General features: G+C 45.9%; 2 protein-coding genes across 2 annotated transcripts in view; both read right to left on the bottom strand.

Moving 5' to 3' along the window:
* The window catches only part of kcnh4b (potassium voltage-gated channel, subfamily H (eag-related), member 4b), a 40,345-nt gene extending 32,653 nt beyond the window's left edge, over nt 1–7,692 (bottom strand). Inside the window, exon 1 of the mRNA XM_084485952.1 lies at nt 7,032–7,692. Coding sequence (XP_084342078.1) covers nt 7,032–7,107 — 76 coding nt within the window. The 5' untranslated portion in view covers nt 7,108–7,692. The remainder of the gene's footprint in view (nt 1–7,031) is intronic.
* Nucleotides 7,693–13,648: 5,956 nt separating this feature from the next.
* On the bottom strand, nt 13,649–21,925 carry ghdc (GH3 domain containing). Its single transcript, XM_084485953.1, has 11 exons — nt 21,737–21,925; nt 21,051–21,341; nt 20,426–20,622; nt 19,998–20,192; nt 19,485–19,604; nt 18,602–18,899; nt 18,149–18,338; nt 16,748–16,819; nt 15,071–15,204; nt 14,488–14,576; nt 13,649–14,178 (listed from the first exon to the last, which is right to left on the bottom strand). Exons 1-11 carry the CDS (start codon nt 21,816–21,818, stop codon nt 13,957–13,959), a joined length of 1,890 nt encoding a protein of 629 aa, XP_084342079.1. The 5' UTR covers nt 21,819–21,925; the 3' UTR covers nt 13,649–13,956.
* Between the last annotated feature and the right edge of the window lie 1,256 nt (nt 21,926–23,181).

Here is a 23,181-nt window from a genome sequence, read left to right as displayed (position 1 = left end):
CACCAGTACGTTTGAGAGTTGGCTCATATCAACCTTTCAATGCATCTGACCACTGTTAGTAGACAGAACTACAGACTCACTAGCAACATATAGCCGAAGCCCTAGCGAATCCATTACACTCATTTGACACAATTTAAAGCTAATAGCTAATAAGCTTTACATTTACAATTCCCCCTGGAAACACTCAGATAGCATAACAGCATACATGTGATGTATACATTATTCCTGGGCACTGGACCAACTTCAACCTTAATGTGTGGCTGTCGACCACACAGCAGGTGAGTTGGAGAGTCTGGTCTGGTCTGTTGGGACTGGTCTGAAGTCGGCTATCGTCGGCTCTGCTGCTCTGCATTCATTAATCTGCCAACTCCACATCCCACCATCTCAAATTCAATTCTCTATCTATCCATTCAACCGTGCACCCATTCATCTGCCATCGATTCATCCATCCATCCATCCATGAATGCATCCATCCACCCTGTTCCATTGCTTCATAAGATCAGCATACAAGCGACCGGAACCCGGTTATGGAGCGGGACAGACGTGGTGTGAGATGTGCTGCCGGTGGTTGTGCTGTTTCCCCGGGGACCTCTGGGCAACCAGCGCCGCGCTAATTAGTAGCCCTCGACAGAACACCCTTCCGTGGGGAACGCCTGTCGGGGTGACAGACACCCCCCCCCCCCCCCCCCCCCGCCACTCCCCCCCCCCTAACCACCGATCGTGTGCAGCAGACGGAGAAACCAAACCGTCACACGACGCGCCACATCAGAGACAGCCGGCGTTTCCTGTCAGTCAGAAAATAAACAAACTCTTTGTTCCTGCTCAGAACAAAGAGTTTGGTTTCAGACTCCTGACGTACACACACGGAGGAGGAACTTAGGGTCCGCGTGCCGGGAGGAGGTATTCGGGAGGGAAGGTGGGTCTTCGCGAAGGCGGTTTGTTTCCTGAACTGTGAGGGAGAGGCGATGTAAGGTGGGCTGTCAAACCCACCCTCTGGCAATCACCGTGGCAGGCTTAGAAGACAGGGAACGAGTGTGAGGAAACTGTTCCTTTTGTAGTTTCCTTCATGTATTTTTGGGGGTTTTGTTAGGTTCCATAGGCAGTGGTGAAGTTCTGGGTTACATAATATTTGCCCAGAATAGACACGTGTGAACCCAGCATCAATAAATGGGTCCCTGAACTAGGCCAAGGGTATGTACAGTGGTACATCTGAGATAAGGCCAGCATAGCAACACAAACACCTGTGATGGAACAACTCTAACACTAACCAACACATCTATGTGCCAGGAAATCATTGGTATGATGAAGTCATGATTATTTGTATAGCACAGTTACATTTACATTTAGTCGTTTCTGCAGACGCTTTAACTCGAAACTAATGCGATCAAAGCATACAAAAAATGGAAATCAAGAGGCCGCACAAAAGTCAAACTACTGCACAACCAAGTTAAATACAGCAACGACAGGAGGGCAGAGTGGCTCTATAGCTGGAGCGCTTCACAGGCCCAGATTTAAATAAGATATGACAACAAACAAACCAAAGTAACAATATCGATATTACCCCTGGGAGAAAAACAGATGAAAACCTAGTGGAGAAAAGGAAGAATCCCTGAGATGGAAAACCTTTTTGGGCGAGGCTCAGAGAGGTACACCTGACTCCAGGCATATCAAAGATTGATAAAAAAAAATGCACACCTCAACCCCGGGGAATGTATTTATTGGAGGGGTACACACGCAACACTGAGGAGGGTTAGCCCTTCTGCTGCAGGAACTGAGCCCGGTGTAATAACCACACCTGAATCCAATCGGATCGTTTCCAATGTTGTGTCATTGTCTCTCCTCCAAGTAAATGAGCACATCAGCACAATTACACGAGGCAACCCTCCAGAGCACTGTGGATGTTTTTCGTGAGCATGCTCTCCCCCTCTTCCTCTCTCATTATCTTCAACAACTAATCACCAACCAGACACCTCCAGGCAGGACCTCCGCAGCGCCCTGCCTCCTCCGTGCACCCAGCCAGCGAGCCCCTCTCGCTGGGGAGCCGGCAGCGCTGACCTCTCCTGGAGATTATTTTGTGAGCATAAATCACTGGAAACCTTTCATAGCCATTTAACTCGGCTGAATGAGATAGCACACGACCCAGCCATCAGTAGCTTGCCTAAGCGAGCTCTCGGACGCTATCTTCAGAGAGGTGTCGTTTAAAAGATCACATTTTGGTCTGCCTGCAAACATGAGGTGTGGGAATACGTTCAACACAGAGGGCCATACCTTTCGAGCTGTGACTGAGACGGCACACTGTGACTGAGGGAATGGCAACTCGTAGGATGCGGCCCCATGTAACATATGGACCTATTTCACACAACAGGGGAAAAAAAAGACTTGCTAGACTAAAGCCGCGAGCGCCATGATGAAACGCCCACCCATTAATAGCCGCCGGCTCGCGTTGGCACTTACAAATGACACGAAAATATGTAGCTCTTAAATCTCCAACCTACAGCACCTTGAGTTGCGGTATTGGAGCCTCAATGCTAGGCTAGGCCATTTTGGAGACACCAGCCAGAGAAGGCTAGTTTTTGAAAGTATCTACCTGAAAAAAAGCCTGCCTCCAAAGCCACTTCCAATGTGACTAGCTCGCTAGCTTTAGCCTCGTGGAAGACTCAGCTTATGCACAATTAGTGCACAGGCAGGTGCAGGTGGCAGGGTAGGGTGGGAGAAAGACTTGACACCAATCAAACTAGTTCTGGCCCGATTATATTGATATTGGCCCGGCTTATGACAGGCCTGCAAAAGACATGGACACTGGATTATTAATTTTTTTTGTCAAAGCATTTGATTAATTGATTGCTGTCTGGATGTAAACACTAAAAAATAAGACTAACATAAGCTCCCTTCCCTCGCTGGAGATCATTTAAGGTCGCATCTATTCTTTCACTGGCATTGTATGAAATAATTAATTATACAGAGATATACAAACAAACTACATATAGTACAGACAGACAGATGGATACGTTTCCCCTGGCCTTAAGAAAGCCAATTAGCTGAAAGAGAGGCATACAATGGCTTCTCTCTCCTCTATTCCATCCCCTTGCCTCCCCCACTCTCTCCTCTCTCTCTCTGTCTGCATCAGGACATTCAGCGCAGAGTTAACAAAGCCTTCTGGCAGGTGCACACACACACACACACACACACACACACACACACACACACACACACGACCCCAGATCCCTCACCCACCACCGTCGGGCCCCTTAGCCTTAGGTTGTGCTTAAGGGGTTGGGGGGGGGGGTCGGGGGGGGGGTGAAGTGGTGGGGGGGGCAATGTCAGATGTTCAAATTCAAACACTTGCACACGCCCAGACAGTAAAAGTCAGGGAAAGGTCACCAGAAAAAGAAATAACTGAATGTCCGTCAACACCATATGTGCTGACCACAGACGCACGTGAACTCTGACCTTTCAGTGGGGGAACTGGGAAAAATGCTGCCTTTCAGCAGTTTATGGAGCATTGTTATGAATGTGAAACAAAAAACACACAAGCACACACACACATGCACACACACACACACACACACACACACACACACACACACACAAAGACTGAACATAGCAGAAACACAGATTTTGCCTTGAGCTAACCCCCAACCATTTCCCTCATGTTCTCTCCTCGCCTTGCAGCCCAATGGAGAGGAAAGAGATGGCTTGTTTCTCCCACGTCAACATATCTGTCTGCCGCTGTCTAAAAGCACTGTGTTATCTGTTATCTATTATTTGAATGGTGTTGTTTAGTGGTCGAGTGCAAGAAATGTAATGTCCGCAGCACTGCTTAAGGTCCCATATAAATGTAATAAAAAATTCACAGCAAGGTTTCGACCCTATTGGGTCTTCTTCAGGCAAAAGGATGTTAAAGGTTGTTTAGTGGTCCAGATGTTGTTTAGCATAGTATAGTCAATCCAGTCAATACAACCAATTCAACTTCACATTGCATATGCTGTTTAATACATCATCCAGCCAGTTCTGTAGTGTTGTAATGTTTTATTAAATTACAGTCATCATTTACATCTTTGTTTCATAATTTCAATAATCTATTCATAACATAAAGCATCAATGTTGATTGTAGCCTGTGGTAACTTTAATCATGACTTTACATTGGATACACATTGAACCTGATTGGCTGTGGACCAGTAGAGCTATTACTTTACCACAATAGCTTTTATGTAAATGTATTGAATATTGTGTCATAAAATAACTCATAGTTTCCATGTTAGGTAGAAGTAGTAGTAGTATTAGTAGCAGTAGTAGTATTGTTTATTAAATACTATACTTGGGATCTGTCAAATAGGCAAGTCGTTTTTCGATTTTATGGGAGATGTGAAAAGAAGTGTGAAAAGTATATTTTTCTCTTCATATGAAATTAAAGGAGAAAGTTCAAATACACAAGTAAATAATACAGAAAGCCAACATCTGTGTCTAGACTGAAGGAATAAAGCATGAATGAAGAAGAAACCGATGGAATGAAAGCTATTGATGGATAGTTCCCCACCAAACTAAAATACAGCTCTGTCTCTAAAGTGTTGACAATGTTTCTAAAAGTGTGTTGTCACCAATTCGCAGCCTCAGAAACAATCCAACCAAAGAATGCTCTTCAAACGGCCAGATTCGGTCCATCCACGCACTTCCTTCTACAAAACATAAGCGCAGCTGCACGTGCACGAAAAAGTCTAGTGTGTAACGATTGGTTGACGCGGCAAAGTGTTTCCGTCTCTCTCTCTCTCTCTCTCTCTCTCGAACGCCACAAACGTTTCAGCCTTGTCCATCGCATGTGACGGGACCCGTCTCCGCGGCAACGGGAGGATGCTATTTAAAGATGCGGGCAGCTAGCCACTGTTTTTCTTTTCCTCGAAAGCTGAAGCTTTGTGGTACTTTTGAAATCGGCTCGGGAGGGGAGCAAAAATAATTGGCAGATACTTTCAATGCAGCGAGTCACGCTGGTAGCGGCTGGCTTCCCCTGACCCCCCCCGACCACAAGACCGCTGTGGAAAGCGTGGTTTAATGGTCAACATGAAGAGCGTCTAGAGAGGAACCAAAGCAGGCTGGGACGGATCATCTGATCACCATCACTCTGCTTTGATTTGAATATTTGGTTGGATTCTGTTATTTCCCCCAGTTATCCCCATACTATTAACCCGGTTAACCCAGTACAAACACAGTTAACTTAAGTATGAAACCCAGTCAACACAGTAGTCAAACAGTAGCAAGCCAAGTCATCAACGGAGTACTAACCAACCCAGTACTAAACAACTAAACTTAACTTAACCCTGTGCTAAACTAGTTAACCCAGTACTCACCCAGTACTAACCCAGTACTAAACTAGTATACCCAACACTAGCCTCCATTTCTCTCTTGTGAACCTTCTTGGTACAAGAGAGAGCCTGGGGGGGAGGGCCTAAACAGTCTGGGAAGGCCAATCAGGTGGCTGTGATTGGGTGGTTTGGGCTTGACCAGTGGCGTAACATCACGGTCGACGGCCCCGGTGCAGATATTTTTGCGCCGTTGATGCCATAGCGGAGTTGCGATCAGACGGAATTGTTGAGGGGGGGGGGAGCCCAAAAGGTCGATATTTACGCCACTGGGCTTGACACTAGTGGAAGGGTGAAACGGGCAGCACGATGGGCCTTAAGTATTAACCAGTTAACCCAGTACCAAATGAGTTAACCCAATACTAACTTAGTACTAACCTAGTTAACCCAGAACTAAACTGGTTAACCCAGCACTAGCCCAGAATTAATCAGTTAACCATTTTATCGACTAGTAAACCCAGGGCTAAACTTACCCAGTACTCAACTATTAACCCTAAATCGAACCCAGTACTAACCCAGTAAAACCCAATAATAGCCCAGTACTTACTTAGTTTACTAAACTTGTTAACCCATTATTAACCCGAAAGTAACTAGGGTGAACTAAGTTCACCCAGTACTCAACTAGTTAACCCAGTTCTCAATACTAACACAGTACTAACCTAGTTAACCCAGTATAAACTACTTAACCCAGTGCTAATGCTAGAACTAAATTTGATTTATCGACTGATTTTTTACAGCTAAATTACATACTGAATGACATACATTTAGTATATAAATTCATATAAAGCATATAAATTCAATTGTAGCTGAATTAAATTCACAGCCGCACCACAACGTGTGTGTGGTGAACCTCTGGTAGAGATCCTTCTAGCATCAGCTGAAAGTACAAGCCCAACAACGACGACGACCCTCTCCCCCCCTACATCACACATCGTAGTGAGAGGATCAGCGGTGTAGCAGCGCGGGGCTGGTTTGAGGCCGTGCTCGGGGAGGGGAGAGGGGGGCAGAATCAACACGCTCACAAACACAGCGGTCCCTTGGCACTGGTATAGAAGGCTCCTCCCGCGGGAGGGCAACAGGTTTCAAAACAAAAGACACACAGCGCTCACAGACAGTGGCCCTAATGGCCATGTTTAAAACTAACAGTTGGCCTGCGAAATAACAAGTCTGCAAAGGGGGGGGAAAGACAAACGCGGTGGGATGCGGTTGAACGTGACATCGGAGTGGCAATGGGCACCTCTCTCAAGCGAGGCTTCAATACAAAAAAGAGTAAGAATTGATGGGTTGTCTTGCAATGCATGAATCTGATTTTAAACCGTTGTAAACAGGGTTTAGGGTGGCGAGTCTTTGTGGCAATGATGAGGCAAAGGAAACACAGCACATCGTGCTGGTTCTGTCTGGCTTTACCTTAAAGAACCTTGTTTTGTCGGTGTACGTTACAACCTGTATTTGCTTTTATTTGTTTTTACTTGGATCATTTTAACATAACATTCAGCTGTATCAAAATAAGCTCTAAAAAGTACCTAAAAGTACCTCGGGAATGGACCCAAGTCGATCCGAGATATCGGACTGAAAACGAAAGAACCCGGGATGGCGTTTGGCCCCCGGCTACGAGAGAGGCGTGGTGGGGTGGGGTGGGTTATTCGGTCAGGGGCCAGGGGGGGGCTGCGTACTTACGGGTGCCGTCGAAGCGCGTGGCGATGGTGTCCAGGAAGGTGTTCTGGGGGGCCAGGAGCCCCTTCATCACGGGCATGACGATGACCCAGGAGAGGGTGGAGGTGGTCCACTGTCCACCCGCTGCTCACACCATCACCGGGGGGCCCAGGGGGTCCGGAGGCTGAGGAGAGACTACTACCAGGAGGAGGAGGAGGAGGAGGAAGAGGAGGAGGAGGAGGGGGGACGACACACATCTAAAGTCCACCAGCAGCACCAGCAGCAGCAGCGCCACCAGCAGCAGCCCCCCTTCCTTGGTAGCCCAGCCCCATGTGTTGGGTGGAGAGGAAGAGACAACGCTCGACGGTTCAATCGGAGAAAAGTTAGTTTCAGCCCGGCTGTTTCCAAAATCGCCGGTGGTCTCGTCTAGCAGATCCGAATCGATGTGAGAACGACTAAGAGTGTCGCTGCTGCTGGTTCCAAGGTTCCTTCAGATGTCCAAATAATTCCAGTCTCTGATCACAGAGAGAGAGAGACAATCCACGGCCGCATCTTCAGTAGAAGTTATCCTTTAGTCTCTTCAGGGTTTCCCTCTGCCACCGGTCCAGAAAGAGGCAAAAATCCAGAAGGATTCCTCAGGTTTATTATTCAGCAATGTTTCTCTTCTCCTCCTCTTTGTCTGTTCCTCATCTCTGACACACGATGTGACCGGGGACAGACTGAAAACATTCTTCTTAAGCCTCTCTCTCTCTCTCTCTCTCTCCGTCTCTCTCTCTCTCTCTCTCTCTCTCTCCGCGCCCATCCACTCCTCACAGCTCAGCCAATTGGAGTCTTCGCTTTCCCTCGCTCTGCACTCACTATAGAAACCTGTTCTCCTCTGTGTCTCAGAGGGAGGAAGGAGGGGAGGGGAGAGAGGAGGGAGGAACGAAAGGATGCCAAAAAGATGGGGACAGGTGTGTGTGTGTGTGTGTGTGTGTGTGTGTGTGTGTGTGTGTGTGTGTGTGTGTGTGTGTGTGTGTGTGTGTGTGTGTGTATGCAAGCGTGTGTGACAGTGCCATTACACCACACAGTGGCGTTATCAGCGCTGGGTTTTGTGTGCTTGTCTGCTATAGGCTGAGAGATGGATTACCTGCATTTCCATCAATGACTCCCATTGTGTCCACCATGACCCTATTCTTTTTTGCTTCTATTGTCTTTAAAAAGAACACAATCCATACATAGCCGCATTGTGGCACTCAAAATACAAGGTACACTTTGTGGCAGAAAGGAGAAGGGAGAAATCTCCTACATTCGGTTGGGTACATGCATGTTAAATATATATATATATATATACAAATAAAGAAATGTAAGATATTATTCACATGAAACACACATGACACAAGCTACAGACAAGCCACCGTCGTTTTTATTTTGGTATTTGCAGCAATGAGCAGCGTCCATTAGGATTAGTGATAGTCTAGTTGACAATAATCCAGTTCGGAAATGGTTGTTTTTTTTCTTAGAGAGAGAGAGCACAGCCCATCAGACTCTCTCTCTCTCTCTCTCTCTCTCTCTCTCTCATACACACATTCACACACACAAACACACACACACACATATACACACACACACACACACACACACACAACCATGTGCAGCCAAGACTACCATTGGCTTCAAGTAATGACAGTCATTACCGCCCTAGATATATAGTGGAAGTAAAACAGCAGCACAGTATTTATGTTGCTTCCTCGAACACGTGTTCAAAGACGGGGCTTAAGTCACAGCATTCATTCAGTGTTCCTCTTCATACACGGAGAGAGAGAGAGAGAGAGAGAGAGAGAGAGAATTAAGAGTCAAGCGGCTTAAAAGAGAGGATTAAGTGGATCAAGCGTGATTTTTCTTCATGAGAACCTCCAATTCAACACGTCTTTATTTTATTTATTTATTTATTTTCCCCTCACTAGAGCGAGCAGGCTACACATCGTATTGATGCAACTTTCGGTGACATATTCACCAAAGAAATAAAAACGAACAGATTGTTTGCTTGTAAAGGAAAACCAAAACATCTTTGTTTTAGTTATGTTGCAGACATCCCCAAGGAAACGATTTAGAATGATCTGTCCTGTGACGGTCAGAAAGGCATTTTGTATAGAAGCACTAAACATTACCACCTCAAAACATGACCCAGAGTGTCTCACCAAAGATCATTATCCCACTAGACTCCAACATCTGTGATAAGCCACAGGGATTTTTATCCTCTGAACTATTTGAGGATTGCTTGTAGTTTAAGAGTAAGTTGGAGGTGGTGGAGAGAGGGGAAGTGGGGGAGAGGTGGGAGAGGTGAGGTAGAAGAGCATGGGGGAGAGGGGGAGGTGGGGGGGGGGGGGGGGAGTGTGCAGGGGAGGGGAAATGTAGGAGAGAGTCTGGAGGAGCAGGGAGGTGGGCGAGAGGGGAGTGTTGGGATAGGGTGGGAGGTGGGAGAGTGCACGGTGGAGAGTGCGAGGGTGAGCGTGATGGAGAGGGTGCGGGGAGAGCACGAAGAAAACGGGAGGCGCGTGAGAAGGGAGGAGGGTGACGTGAGGGGAGGTTAGGGAGAGAGGTGGGAGAGTGCATGTGTAGCTAGTGTAGCTAGTGTAGCTAGCTCCTAGCGCTAGCTCAGGCGCTAGAGGAGGTGTCCGGTGTTCGGAGGGCGAATGGTTCTCCTCGGCTGCTCCTTGCTGCGTCAGTGTGAGCAACACACCTGACCTCTGATCTCCTTTCTCAGTGTTTCCCCAAGTGTGGGGTCTTGATCCCACTAGGTTGCCTGAAGTGGATATGGGGTCACAGGGAAATTGCTGACTTATAACAATAGATGTTTGATGAACGGTTCCATATATACGAGCAGACCTAATGATTCATTTGCCACAAGCAAACTGCCTCACTGCAACGTTGATATAAGGGGCAGATGATGAAAGGGTTGAATTGATTATTGGGGAATCAGATGCACAGCTACCCAAGAAGATCATCGCAGGTTAAAACAAGGGGTCAGGAACCACCATTCTGACCAATCCTGAGCTGGTAGTCATCGCTGTGATTGGCTGATCGTCGAGCAAATAACCATGGAAACCATGGCCGGCTGACCCGGTCACAGACGTCAGCATAGTGGTTAGCATAGTGGGTAGTGGAGCCATTAATAAAGGGGGTTGAAAACGGCTATCAAAACAGTTAGCGTAGTGCAATGTAAATGAGTTACCTTAATGTGATAAAGGAGTTTGCAACACAGTTAGCGCACTGCTCTACAGAACAGGCAGAGACCACCTGGGCTTTCTGCCAAACACAGAGAGGTCGGGGGTCAAGCAAGGGAGCGCACAGAGCCGTAACAAGCCAAAGCTGAGGATGATAAATGATCAGAGCGACGGTAGATACCGGGGGGAAGATGGGAAAAATGAAGAGAAAGAGAGAAGTAATTGTTTTTGTCGTTATTTGATAGCTAGAGAGAAAGGGGAATAAAGATAATGACAAACAGAAAAAGGGCAGTATTATAGCTAGAGGGAAATAAACATAGAGTCACACAAATGCCCGCGAGGAGTACAGAAATACAGAAAAAAAAAAACAGAATGGTAACTAATAAAGAATAAAGGCAGACAAGACGGGGGGGGGGGGGGGGGGGGGGAAACAGGGACGAGAAGGATTGTGCAAAGTTCAGGAAGTGGTCAAGTGCAAGTCACCTCTGACCTCGGCAGGTGAGCCGCGCACTGACAGGCGTCGGCAGGCGGGGTGAAAGAGAGGAGCGCTGAAGACAGAGGCCCCGCTGACAGAGAGTAATGTTTTCCCTCTCGGGTTCTGGTCAGGTCCGGGCAGCCCCGTCACCACCATCCATTTTTAATGCGCCCATTGTCCTTTCTCCTTGTACTTCACCTATCTCCGCTTGTCACTAATAAAGAGGGCCGATCCATTAAACATGCTCACAAACCACCACCCGGAGCCGGCGCTACACGGGGGGGCCGCTGGCCGCGCAGTCCTAGCGTAGCTGCCGCAGTAGCACAGGGTAGCGCAGGATCCATAGGTTCGTAGCGCTCTGCGTTTTGTTTGTTCTTTGACATGTAAGAAACAAATACAACAAATACAAATAGTTTCTTTCATTAGACTATTGGCAAAGTTTTGTTTATTTATTCCAAGTTCTTAACGTCTAGCTAGAAGAGGTTGTTTTGTTAATTCATCTTTGTGAAGCTGATTGGCTGGTGTACAATTCAGGTTTGAAGATGATTGGTGTGATTAAAACGAGTCCAGTTTTAGCATCACAGCTGCCGCTGATGTACGTTGTTTTGTGTTCTGGTAAACTTTCTTTAAGGCATACTTTGGAAAATAGCAAGGTGTGCAAATTTGTCAGAACCTCAATTCAGTAGAACCTGCAGCAAAATAAGTTTTGACCTGTTTTCTAGAACACTTTTCAAGTTTAACATATGGACCCAAGCAGAATCGCCTCCGAAGTGAATCTAATGAAGTCCTTGTAAATGAAAGACACACACATCAACAGTAAAGGGATTATGGGGACGTGGCCCCATAATAATCCTGTGTGTGTGGTAATAGTGGTCCCAAGAAGTGATAATGGTGTTGAATAAGCTGTGGAGTGACTGAGCCTTCATTCATCTAACCTTGACTGGCATCAGATGATCTTACCGTGCAAAGCCATTGAGAAATCAGCCATTCTCCCAGCTTTGTGCGGGTCAAGAAGAACAAATGACTGATGGGCAGATGGGCACCACTAGATCATTGATTGTGCACAAGCCCCCCAATCACGTGAATCCCAACCACAACACCGACCACCACATGGATGCTTTCAAATCCTCATCCCACCAATACAGACGGCAGAGAGCAGCTGTTTTTAATTGGCCGAAATCAATTGCATACATATATATTTGTGACGGCACCAGCTAAGCCAATGAAAATGCAGCAATAGAAACAAAAAAAAAACACATGCTGCTTTGGAGGTTTCACTATAACCCTCTGTTAAAATAGCTTGTCAGTTAAATTATTTTAATTGTAAATGAAGTCAGTCTAATGCTGTCAAAAATGCTGATCCTGCTGAATAGATTGTTTGGCCATTTCTCACTGTACCGTTTTTCTATTTTCTTCTATCACTAATTGGACTTGATTTCCAATTAGGAATGTGTTTAAGATCAAGACGGTCCAGCCACAAGTCCAGCCGGTGCGTGTGAAAGGTATCTTGTTGGTGTGGATTTCACCAATTAAGCTGCTCTCACTCTCTCCCATTTGGAGTAATCACACCGCCCGCCCGGCCACTGAAATAGGACGCGGGCTAAAAATATTAGCCCACTTTGTGATCGCACAGACCTGCAGGACAGAAGACAACTACATACAACAACACGGCCGGATGAAAGAAGTCTGCGGAAGGCAGAAGTGGGTTAATCACTGATTCGACTGGCTGATTCAACTTATCCATCTGTAATGTGAGAAGAGGAGGACAGACAGAGAGAGACAGAGACAGACAGCGACAGGGAGAGACAGAGACAGACAGTGACAGACAGAGAGCAACAGGGACAGACAGGGACATTATTTTATTGCATCATCCCTTTTTTCTCTTGGTTCAAAAGCTATACAATTAAAGATTATTATTCCAGAGTAAGAAATTAATTATTAAAAATGCTGTATTATATACCCTCACCTTCTGAACCAATGCATATTGATCGATATCTTGTTACTATGTGGTATTATGTGAGATACAAGGAAAAAAAATATATTGGATGAATAATCATTTAGAGTCAACAGCTTTCAAGTTATCTATTCGTGTTGGTGGTAATATATCTGTATGTGACACAGGCGCCCTCTGCTGGCCGCAGTGAGTAAGGTAAGCAAAAGAAGGATGTCGGATTCCTAAGAGCGCTATAAATCGGATTGTAGGTAAGAATAAATGGCTGTAAAGAGAGTGAAGTGCTCTGTGAAAATATATGTCCTGGCTGTCTGCCTGCCTCTGTATGAGTCATTCAGATTTCATCAATTTATTTAATGGAATTCGTTCATAGATCCATCACAGGTGCATGACATGTCACACTTCTGAGAGGGAGGGGCCTTTTCTGGTCGAACACTCTTCTGCTTTTAAAAGAACTCTCACTTAAAAAATTTAAATCTAACCAACGGCTTTAACCCTGTACTGAACCAAGCTGAACAGCTATGACCTGCTATGACCTGATGAGAGCCGAGTCAGACCCACACAATCACATGCTTTTCTGAGGTCACGTACACAATTTAAATCCCATACAAATGTTTGGTTTCAAATATTTATATTATTGGTTATAAATATTTGACACGTCTGTTTTTCACACACCCATACACGATTCATTTATTTGGAATGACCAATACTACAACACCATAGCATCCAAATATTAATTGCCTATGATTGCTGACACAGAGCAGTATTTGGCTATTTGCTTAGAGTTCTTCTTATTCAGTCCAGCAATTTACAGTTCTCTAACAGAGTCTATGAACATGTCCAAGGCCATAAATGAGTCCAATTAGTTTTGTGCTATGACCACCTACTGTCAAAGCACGTATTAATGGCTGGTATTTAAAAAAAATGTTCTCTCTCTCTCACACACGCACACACACACACACACACACACACACACACACACACACACACACACACACACACACACACACACGGCTTTGGACCATTAGTTCCTCAACATTTAACCATTTTTTTACTGTAGAAAGTGCCTCACATTGCATGAAAAAGACGTTGTAGAAATCCAATATATTATTGTTATTATAATAACTCTAATAACTCTAATAACTTGAGCATGAACTCAATCCACCGGCTTTGGAGCAGAGAGTCCTGGCATACAGAAGTTGTGGGTTTTCACGGTATCCAAACGGCCAGCGTTTCCGAATTTTTTTTTTTTTTTTTGCGTTCCTGACGTTCCGGCCAGACGCTCCGACCTCGGTCTCCTCTTCCGCCGCGACGGACTCAGGAGACCGTCTTCCCCAACAGGAAGAGGGCGTCGTCCTTCCCGCGCAGCACGCGGTGCATCTTGAAGGTGTTGGGGGAGGTGCCGGAGTGGTCCATCATGCGCTCCCTGAGCCGAGCGAACGCGCCGCCCGCCACCAGCTGCACCCTCATTGGTCCAATGCTGCCTTTGGTCCGGAAGGACTTGTAGACGGCCGACGCCTGCTGGAGACAGTGGTCCAACTGGGGACCGGCGCCACGACACAGTGAGGACACAACCGTCTGTCTGGGTACATTGATCCCATGAAGGGCTTTCCAGGTTGCAATACGGCCTTGGCGCTTTTATTTTGGAATTGGTTCCATCGTTTGTGTTGGTGATATAATATGCATTCGTGTACGAGCTGCGAAGCAATATTGTATAACCGCACCGACATGGTGGCGACGTGAATTTTGATCATTCACCTGACACTATGTCGTTTTATTTACGGGGAATTGCGATTTGTTTAACGAAAGGCCAGAATAACGTCTAAAGTGGAGTTAAACATGATTTACCTTATAGCGCTGCTCCTCTGTCAGGTTCCTGAGGCCCTTCAGCTCCACAAACACCTGGTAGTGAGGGTCGCATCCGCCTACAGAGTCCCCTACACACCCACAGGGAAGCACACACATTAAGACCTACACACACAGCTCTCACACACACATTTAGTATCTAATGTGGCGTTTTAAACAGAGTTGAACAGATTGAAACCGAAGCTCAAAAGGAAAACAGGGGGGAAAAAACAAAGAAAAATCAGCTACTGAATGTCAAGTGATTCTATTCTTGTGTCTTGTGCTCCTTTTTCATCATTGGTTGCTGCTGTGGAATGCGATGCAAGAAAAGTAGGAAAGTCTGCAAAGATGGAGCAATCTTACCTAAACCTAAATCTTACCTGAATAGCTAAAACTAAAAAATTTCTCGAAGATCAAGGTCAAGATCTCGAAGATAAATTAAAACAAAAAAAATAAAAGATCGCTTATTCTCCCTTTAAGCTCTTCTGAGATTATAGCCAGGCTGGTCCTTTCCTTCTTTCCAGCAAGACCTAATCAGTTTTGTGAACAACGAATCAGGAATAAGGCTTGATTAAACTTGATTTACCCAGAATGCCACTCTCGACGCAGCAGTAGTCTACCAGCTGAGCCCCAGGCCACTGGACCAAGGCCTGCTTCAGGGCTTCCAGAAACACCACCTCAGATACCTTCTCCCCACGCAGGCTGAGCATCTGGCCACGCCTGGCACGCACACGCACACACACACACACACACACACACACACACACACACACACACACACACACACATACAATGTTAACCCATTACATATCTACTTATATCAAATAATTTAAACATATATTTTTTATAGTCCTCTCGACCTGTCCCCTCAGTCCTGGCCTCTTCATGTCTACCGGGTTCACCAGCAGCATCAGACAGGCTGGACTGCTGCTCTGAGGCTACCAAATATTTTATATTTTATATAATCGACTATCTATCATGTTGGTTCTGTCTTTTATATTTTACATGGAATATGTTGTTGTCTTGCCTCTTCAGCGTCGGACTGGCTTATCTCTTCTGATGCTACAAAAAGTAGAGGGGTTACTTTATTGCTTGTGCTAACTTACACAGATCATGCTGGAGTTTGTTAATTTAAATGTTAGTTTTCACAAATTATATTTGTAATTCGTCATATGGCTTAACAAAATAAACTAAAATAATGATGAATTGGTTTAAGCTTTTATGCTCAGTTTGGCATTGCAAACATAGCACAAATAGCTAAATGATTTATGTTGCAAATTAATCATAATCCACCTCTCTTTACCGGCTGCAACGTGTGTCTGTCCTCTAGACAGGTGGTTTATTTTGGCAGCATCTTCCTCAAGTGCCCTTCTTTTTTAAAAAATCTGGCTTTTTAGGCTCCTCCTTTAGGCTCCTTTTCCTGCCCTCCACAATCAACGACACTTGTCTCTTCTGTTCGCTGATTCTCTTCTGTTACCGCTCAAGAAAAGACGCACCATGGACCAAACCAACTAAGATAATTGGGAGGGGAGAACTACCGTACATTTTATAATCCATGTTATATACTGTGATGCTGGGGATGAAATTTCAGATGAATTAAGAACGTCTACTTGAGGAAAAGATAAAATAAAGTAATAATAATAATCACCAACAATAATAAAAATCACCCAAGCGGCCCAAAATACATTTGAAAGTGGACCGGCCCAACGGGAAACCTCCTGGACGTCTCGATGGCCCGGGCCTGGCTTAGTCCATAAACTTTGCGTTGTTCATTCGCTGTAATGTCAACAATGTGATCGTGATGGGCAATGTATAAATTCAAGGTTGAAACTAAGCACATTGTGAATATTGCTGTTATCAGCACAATTGGCTCTTTTTGCCGGCAGTTATGACGGGTGTAGATGTTAAAATCTGTACGTTTGTTAGTGCAGCATACCGGCGTGAAGCACGCACGCACACGCACACACAGAATGGGAAGCTTTACACACAAACAGATGCCCTTTTCCCTACGCATGTCCTGGATTGGCACATGTGCAGGATTGGATGAGTGATTGAGTCTTGTTAAAACATTGGACAACGTTTCACACAAACAAGTGAATATCAATATCAGCCATCCAATAGTGCTTTGGTTAGAACAATAACTAAACTAGCATAGCATGTTTTTGCTATCCACGGCCAAAAGTGCAGATGGAAAAGGGTTGTGTTTCTGTTTCTGTGTGCGCGTGTGTGTGCGCGTGTGGGGGTGAATGTGAGATTTGCGTACCTGTACTGAAACTCCACGATTGGACACTGGTTGTGGAATCCGACCACCTTCACTATGTCTCCCAGCCGGTACCTGTGGTTGGTTTTTACAGTTAGAAGTATTGAGTTGATCCATTTGCTTTTTGAGACTGAAACCATCCTAATATTCACGTTTGTGTTTCAGAAATAATATGAAAATCGTTCTCGCCTTGGTTTGGGAGCAATTGATTTGCACATATATTCAGTGGCGCCAACTTCAGGCCAACATTGGGGGTGGCATAAAATTTTTGTTCAAATGTGTTCCACTAAAAAGTAGGCTATATTACATCTCCAAAGTCCTTCTTTCAGAATTTGAGGTTCAGAACAGTAGTTCATGAATTATTTACGTATTATTTATCTGTAATTTATTAGATTTATTCCAAATTTTGGTTGTGATGATGTATGATTTAACCGTTCCATCAATTGACTGCGTTGAATGCGTTTTACAAGTGCGTTACGAGTGGCGGTGCGTGCACTTATTTTCCATAAACATGCCTGAATAAATGGGAGTAGGCCTAGCTTAATTACATTTCAGTCACTAATTTAGAAATGTAGAAATCATGGAAGTAACTCGCCAGGCTCTGACTTGTGGACTGACTTCACACTGCTCACTCGTTAAGAACTGACTTCACACTGCTCACTCGTTAAGAACTGACTTCACACTGCTCACTCGTCAAGAACTGACTTCACACTGCTCACTCGTTAAGAACTGACTTCACACTGCTCACTCGTTAAGAACTGACTTCACACTGCTCACTCGTTAAGAACTGACTTCACACTGCTCACTCGTTAAGAACTGACTTCACACTGCTCCCTCGTTAAGAACTGACTTCACACTGCTCCCTCGTTAAGAACTGACTTCACACTGCTCACTCGTTAAGAACTGACTTCACACTGCTCCCTCGTTAAGAACTGACTTCACACTGCTCACTCGTTAAGAACTGACTTCACACTGCTCACTCGCATCGTCCAGCAGGTGGGGCAAAGCAGGCGCAAATTGTCCCCACCTGCAGGCTTACGGAGTCAAAATTGTATTAATCAGCTCTTTGACTGTCTTCATTGCATCTCGGCATATGTTAACTTTTGGTGGCGGGGTGCTATCGCAGCGCAGCGTTCTATCGCTCAGCGCAGCGTACTTTCGCTCTTGCTTTATTTAACGGGACAGACAACAAAAACGTGCCGGTTCACTTAGTTTCAATATTGAGGGGTTTTTGCACACCCAACCAAATCTTTGGGGGTGCAAGAAACCTTGTGCCCCCCCAGAGATGGCGCCAGTGCATATATTACATTGATAAAAAAACAGAAAAAAAAAAGTATCGTCTCACAAAGCTAGAAATATGTGGGTTCACCCTTGACTGACAGTTGAAGTAACCAACCCACTGACCTGTAAAGTCCTGAGGCGTTGGTGACCACCAGCTCGTAACTCCGCCCCTCCACTACCTCTCCAATCAGGAGCGGCTTAGGAAGCTCTGCCTCCAGGCAGTCTTCCGGAAGGAACTCGCAGAACATGGAGCGTGGGCAGAGCAGGTAGCGCCTGGGGGACACCTGGGGCCAAAGGTTCACCCCGATCAAACCTGCAGGGGCCCCAACGGCACCCCTAACTGTTATATTGTGTGGAACTGAAGTGGCTCTTAATAATTAAGTAATTTATTATATATAGATATTTTTGCCTGTTTGTATTTTTATATTTATATTCTCCATTTTGTATCATTACTTTTCTAACTATCTGGCGACTGGGACTGTGAAATGAACTACGGCCGTTTCCTCCTCCTGAAAGTTTTCAGTTCTACATGATGAGCCCAACCCGGGTTTGGGGGTGGGGGGGGTGTCCTCCTACCTTCCGTGGCAGCGTAGAAGGGGGAGTACAGCTCCACGCCCTGGCAGTAGTGCTCCCTCAGCATCTCCCCGTAGATCTGGTTGGACCCGGAGTCCACGGCCAGCACCAGGTTGAGCTGGGGCCACAGCCTCCGGGCGACGCCCCTGAAGCCCTGCTGGAAGTGGGCTCGCAGCTGGGCCGCCCTCTGCGGGTCGGGCTTCAGCAGCTGGTCCAGCGCCGCCCTCAGCGGGGGCTCCAGGCCCAGCGAGGGGCTCAGCCGGCCCACCTCCACGTCCTCCACCAGCTCCTGCCACCGCTCCTGAGGAACCAGGGACATCGCGTCACGGTGTGTCGCCGTTCAGTTCCCCTGATGTCCATGGGTTGGCTGGCTGGCTGAACCTGTTAACACCCAGTAGGGGAGATGCCTTGGAGCGGCCCCAGGAGTCCCACCTGCAGTCCTAAGATCAGTGGCGGTTCTACATTGACTTTGTTAGACACAATAAGAACCAGTCCATGATCAAGTAAAAAAAGCTAAAGAAAACTAGTTTTATACCTCAGTACCTTTCCATGATGATAGAATATAATCTGAGACTATCAGTGTCAAAATGAATCACTTCTGGAGGACTTGCATTGACGGGCGCTATTGCCCCAAAGGATGACATTGCAGCGTTTTATGTGGATTATGGATGCAGCCTTCTCGCTCGATACTGGACCAATTAAAAAAATAGTTGCCTGCATTAGTCCCGTAGACCCAAAATGATCTGAAAACAGGTTGAAAAATCCAGAACTTTTCTTTAAAGTTGGAAGCCTATTGCCCCCACTATATAATAAGCAATCAATCCTCCTTTTCTCCGACACATACGTCGATGCATCACGACGGTGTGAAGAGAAGCGCTTCCCGTACCTGTAAGGTGGTGAAGGCGTAGAAGAGGGTGGAGGAGAAGTTGGACTCCAGTGTGCCCACACTGGGGTCCCTCAGAGCGAACAGGAGGTGGAGATACAGGACGTCCCGCTCGCTGGGCGCCTGACAGAGGGAGAGACGTGGAGTGCGGATGGAGCCGGGTCAGGACATTGAGGGTCACCTGAGGGGCAAGTGTAACCTAGGTGACACCTAGAAAGTGGGCATCATCTGAGGGGCAAGAGTTACCGAGGTGTCACCTAGAAAGTGGGTGTGGCTTGCCAAGTGGTTGTCACCGGTTAAAGGGGAGGTGTTACCTGAGAGGTGTTAATTGGACGCTATCTGGGTGACAGCTGAAGAGACAGCTGGATCTGAACCTATTGGATTCAGAATCAGACGACTGGATTCATCCCAAGAAGAGCAGTTTCTTTGCAGGTTACCCTTTGCAGTGGGGGTCACCAGGTGAAAAGGCCTGGTTACCTGGGAAGTAGGGGGGTCACCTGAAGGACTGGGCGTTACCTGGAACGCGGGTGCTGGCGTGGTGTAGAGGTTCATCATGTGCCGCGAGGAGGCGGGGCTTGACGAGTTGGGACCAATAGGAATGCCGGCCTCTGAGCGGCGGAGCGTGGGACTGTAGAAGAACTTTGTGGTGCGCTGGAGACTGTCGCTCCCCGGAAACACCTTACGCATCACGTCTAGAACCACACACACGCCCTGCGGACAGCGCGCACGCACACGCACACACACACACACACACACACACACACACACACACACACACACACACAATACTAAAACCACGAGTGGTGCACAAACATTTTGAGCAGAATCGATTCCCCGATGTTTGGTGCCCATAATTTAGCAGAAGCCCCTTCTACATCCGAATGCTACATCAAAGTGACTTGAGGGGGGACTCTTGGAGAAGGGGGTGCGAGGGGGGGTCCCACCTGCATGAAGAACTCCGTGTTGGTGTCCCCGGTGCTCAGCAGCATGGCGCTGGCGGCGGACGTCCCTGACGTCATGGCGAGCATCAGGGGCCTCTCCGCCAGGATGACCCGCTCCTCCCCCGCCGCCACGCGCCCGATCAGCTCGCGGTAATGCTCGTAGGTGGTCACCGGGTGGCGCTCTCGGAACGTGCGGACGTCTGCGGGAGGAAAGACGTGACTTCGTTGACAAGACTTTCTCGTTAAATATTGGTGCGTTTCCTGCAGCTGGGTTGGACGGGTCGGATGGGCTCCCCAAACCAATCACAGATCAGCAGACGTCTCTTTCACTAATAGCTGATGAATGGCGGTGTGATTTTCTAACTAATTGCACACAAATGATATTTACTGATACTTTACAAAACAGCATCATTAAAGGATACAAGAGTAAACTAAACCGTAGTTCATATCTTGTTTTCTATACCAAATGCTGAGTAGACCAGTCAAGCACCTCACAATGTCCAGAACTTCTGTTATGCATGACGTTTGTCATAGGTCAGAGGTTATTCGTTGTCGCGGGCAAATAATGAAATAGATAACGATACACTCTGTCATACTTGAGTCAGAGTTTAATTCAACACTTCCTTACCTTTAATCGAACTAAAGTCATAGCGCTTTCCATAAAGCGTGTCTGTGTTTTTACGGACGCGCTTCAGCAGCGTCTCCTCCTGCAGCCGCGTCACGTCGCGCGTGTCGGCTTCGAGTTTGTTTCTCTGCCGCGCGCCCAACCAGCCGACGACCTTCAACGCCAGATAATGGCTCACCAAGCTGTTTACTGTGCGGTCGTTTCCTTTCACTTTGGACCTGATATCCCTCCAGATGAGAGCCATTCCGGCCGCAGAGAGGATACCAAGGGCGGTCGGGAGCAGCGGCGGCATTCCTAGTATATAACAACAAGGGAATAGCGAGTTACACAATTAGTGTAATATACCATCAGTGTCGGTAGGGGGCGCCAATGTACATTACAAAGTTACAAGATGAGCTGTAAAGGGCTAATCGTAAGTGGCTGTAACTTGTAGCCTACTTTATCAATAGGGAATTACGGTGTCACAAGAGATGAGACTAGTATATATTATTGAAATGTAAACATTTGAATAAGAAAATAAAAGCTACTGAACATATGCAGAAGATATATCTTTATATATCGCCCTAGAAGTATATTTGAATCACATCCTGTAAGAATCCATCCATGGCATTATCCTTTGCCATATATATTTTAAATCGCAACATATGCGCTTTAACAGGTTGTTATATAGTGTAGTTAAAGGCACCTACCATTTATTCGTGCAATGAAAGCAACAGCGATGGAAAGAGTTGCAAAGATCAGAGGCAGCACAACGATTCTCCAGTTCCTCATTATATTTGCTTTATGTTGTACGTCCAGGTTTAGTTGAGTTTTACATGGTTAGGATCCCACTAGGACTGAGTAGGAGGCGGATGTATAACAACAGAGGAGACGATCCGATTTTTCTTTCGTTTAGTTTCCACTTCCTTGTTTTGATCGAGTCGGCTGCAGCGATTGGAGGAAAGGGTTAGCGACAGGGTCGTTTAAGGATTTGATTAGTATTTGTAACACACCGACTTCTGACCAACAAGTCTGTGAAAAAAGTCTGACATGACCAAAGATTAATAACCAGTCAAATATTTTTTTTTACTTTATTGAAATTAAATCAATCTCATACAAATACAAACAGAGCTCTAAATCCCATGTGGATAATTCGAAAAGGTCAGGACAGAGCAGGATTCATAAAGTTATCGATTAAAAGGCTGGGTATATATGAAGGGAACCTCATGTCAGGACTTGTGATATTGGATGACATTTCTTTAGTCCACAGATATCTCAGTGAGGGCTTTCCTCTTCAGCATCTGCAGAGAGCAGAGGAAGGACTTCAGTTGGTTCAACCTGCATTTGTTACTGGGTACAAATTAACACTGCTAATTCTTTTACCATCTTTCACTTTAAAAAAAAAAAAAAAAATTCCCTTTTAATTGTTTGGAAATGTGATTCCTGTCCACGTAAAGTGCTGTGAATGGTCTGTGTGTTTGAAGGTTGCGGTAAGAATAAACTGGCCTTTCTACGCCTTACGCGCCATACATAAACAACATTATTGTTGTTTATGTATGATGTATTTAAATGGAATTATGAAAGAAAACCTATGGCAAAGGAATCTATTGTATAGTATTGAATGTAATCTATTGTAATAAATTGATTGTAATTGTTATTGTAAACTTTGTAATCTAATGTTATATATCTATTGTACTCAATGTCTGATGCTTGCCTGTTTCATTTCCAGGGTCATTTCTGAAAAACAAACAGCACGGTAGAGAATGAGATAAACACACCACCACAGCATCAGACGGACAGACATCGTAGTGTCATTTTTTAATCTAATACTTAATCAGAATAATCGAGTTTGTATCCCTGTATAATAATAAATATATGCCAATTTGTGGCTTGTATGTACAATACAAAACAACTCACAACACCGTGAGTGCATACGTTTGAATGTTGGTGGTCCCAAAGGCGGGCCAACCCCTAATCCTGCCACTGTTGAAGAGGCTGTAGGTAAGAGCGGTGAATTCTGTGTCATTTGTTAGAAGTAATTAGTGAGTATAGTGCGCTGTATCAAATCTGTTCTGGTTCTGTAGGAGACAATTTAGATTCAAGGCCGCTCCTGGCTCTGGTTCAGTCACAGTCATTTTCGGATCGGTCAGGAGAT

Source organism: Micromesistius poutassou (genome assembly GCF_964030765.1).
Source record: "Micromesistius poutassou genome assembly, chromosome: 21".
Lineage (NCBI taxonomy): Eukaryota > Metazoa > Chordata > Actinopteri > Gadiformes > Gadidae > Micromesistius > Micromesistius poutassou.
Note: the sequence above shows the minus strand (reverse complement) of the source record. Positions and strands in the feature narration are given on the sequence as shown.

Bases quoted from the DNA above. Each gene is read 5' to 3' on its own strand.
- ghdc (XM_084485953.1), bottom strand. From the start codon at position 21,818: ATGAGGAACTGGAGAATCGTTGTGCTGCCTCTGATCTTTGCAACTCTT. The intron at 19,605-19,997 runs GTAACGCCCAGT...TCCCTCTGTCAG, and splicing joins CGCCAGCACCCGCGTTCCAG to GCGCCCAGCGAGCGGGACGT. The intron at 18,339-18,601 runs GTAGGAGGACAC...GGGCCCCTGCAG, and splicing joins CTTCTACGCTGCCACGGAAG to GTTTGATCGGGGTGAACCTT.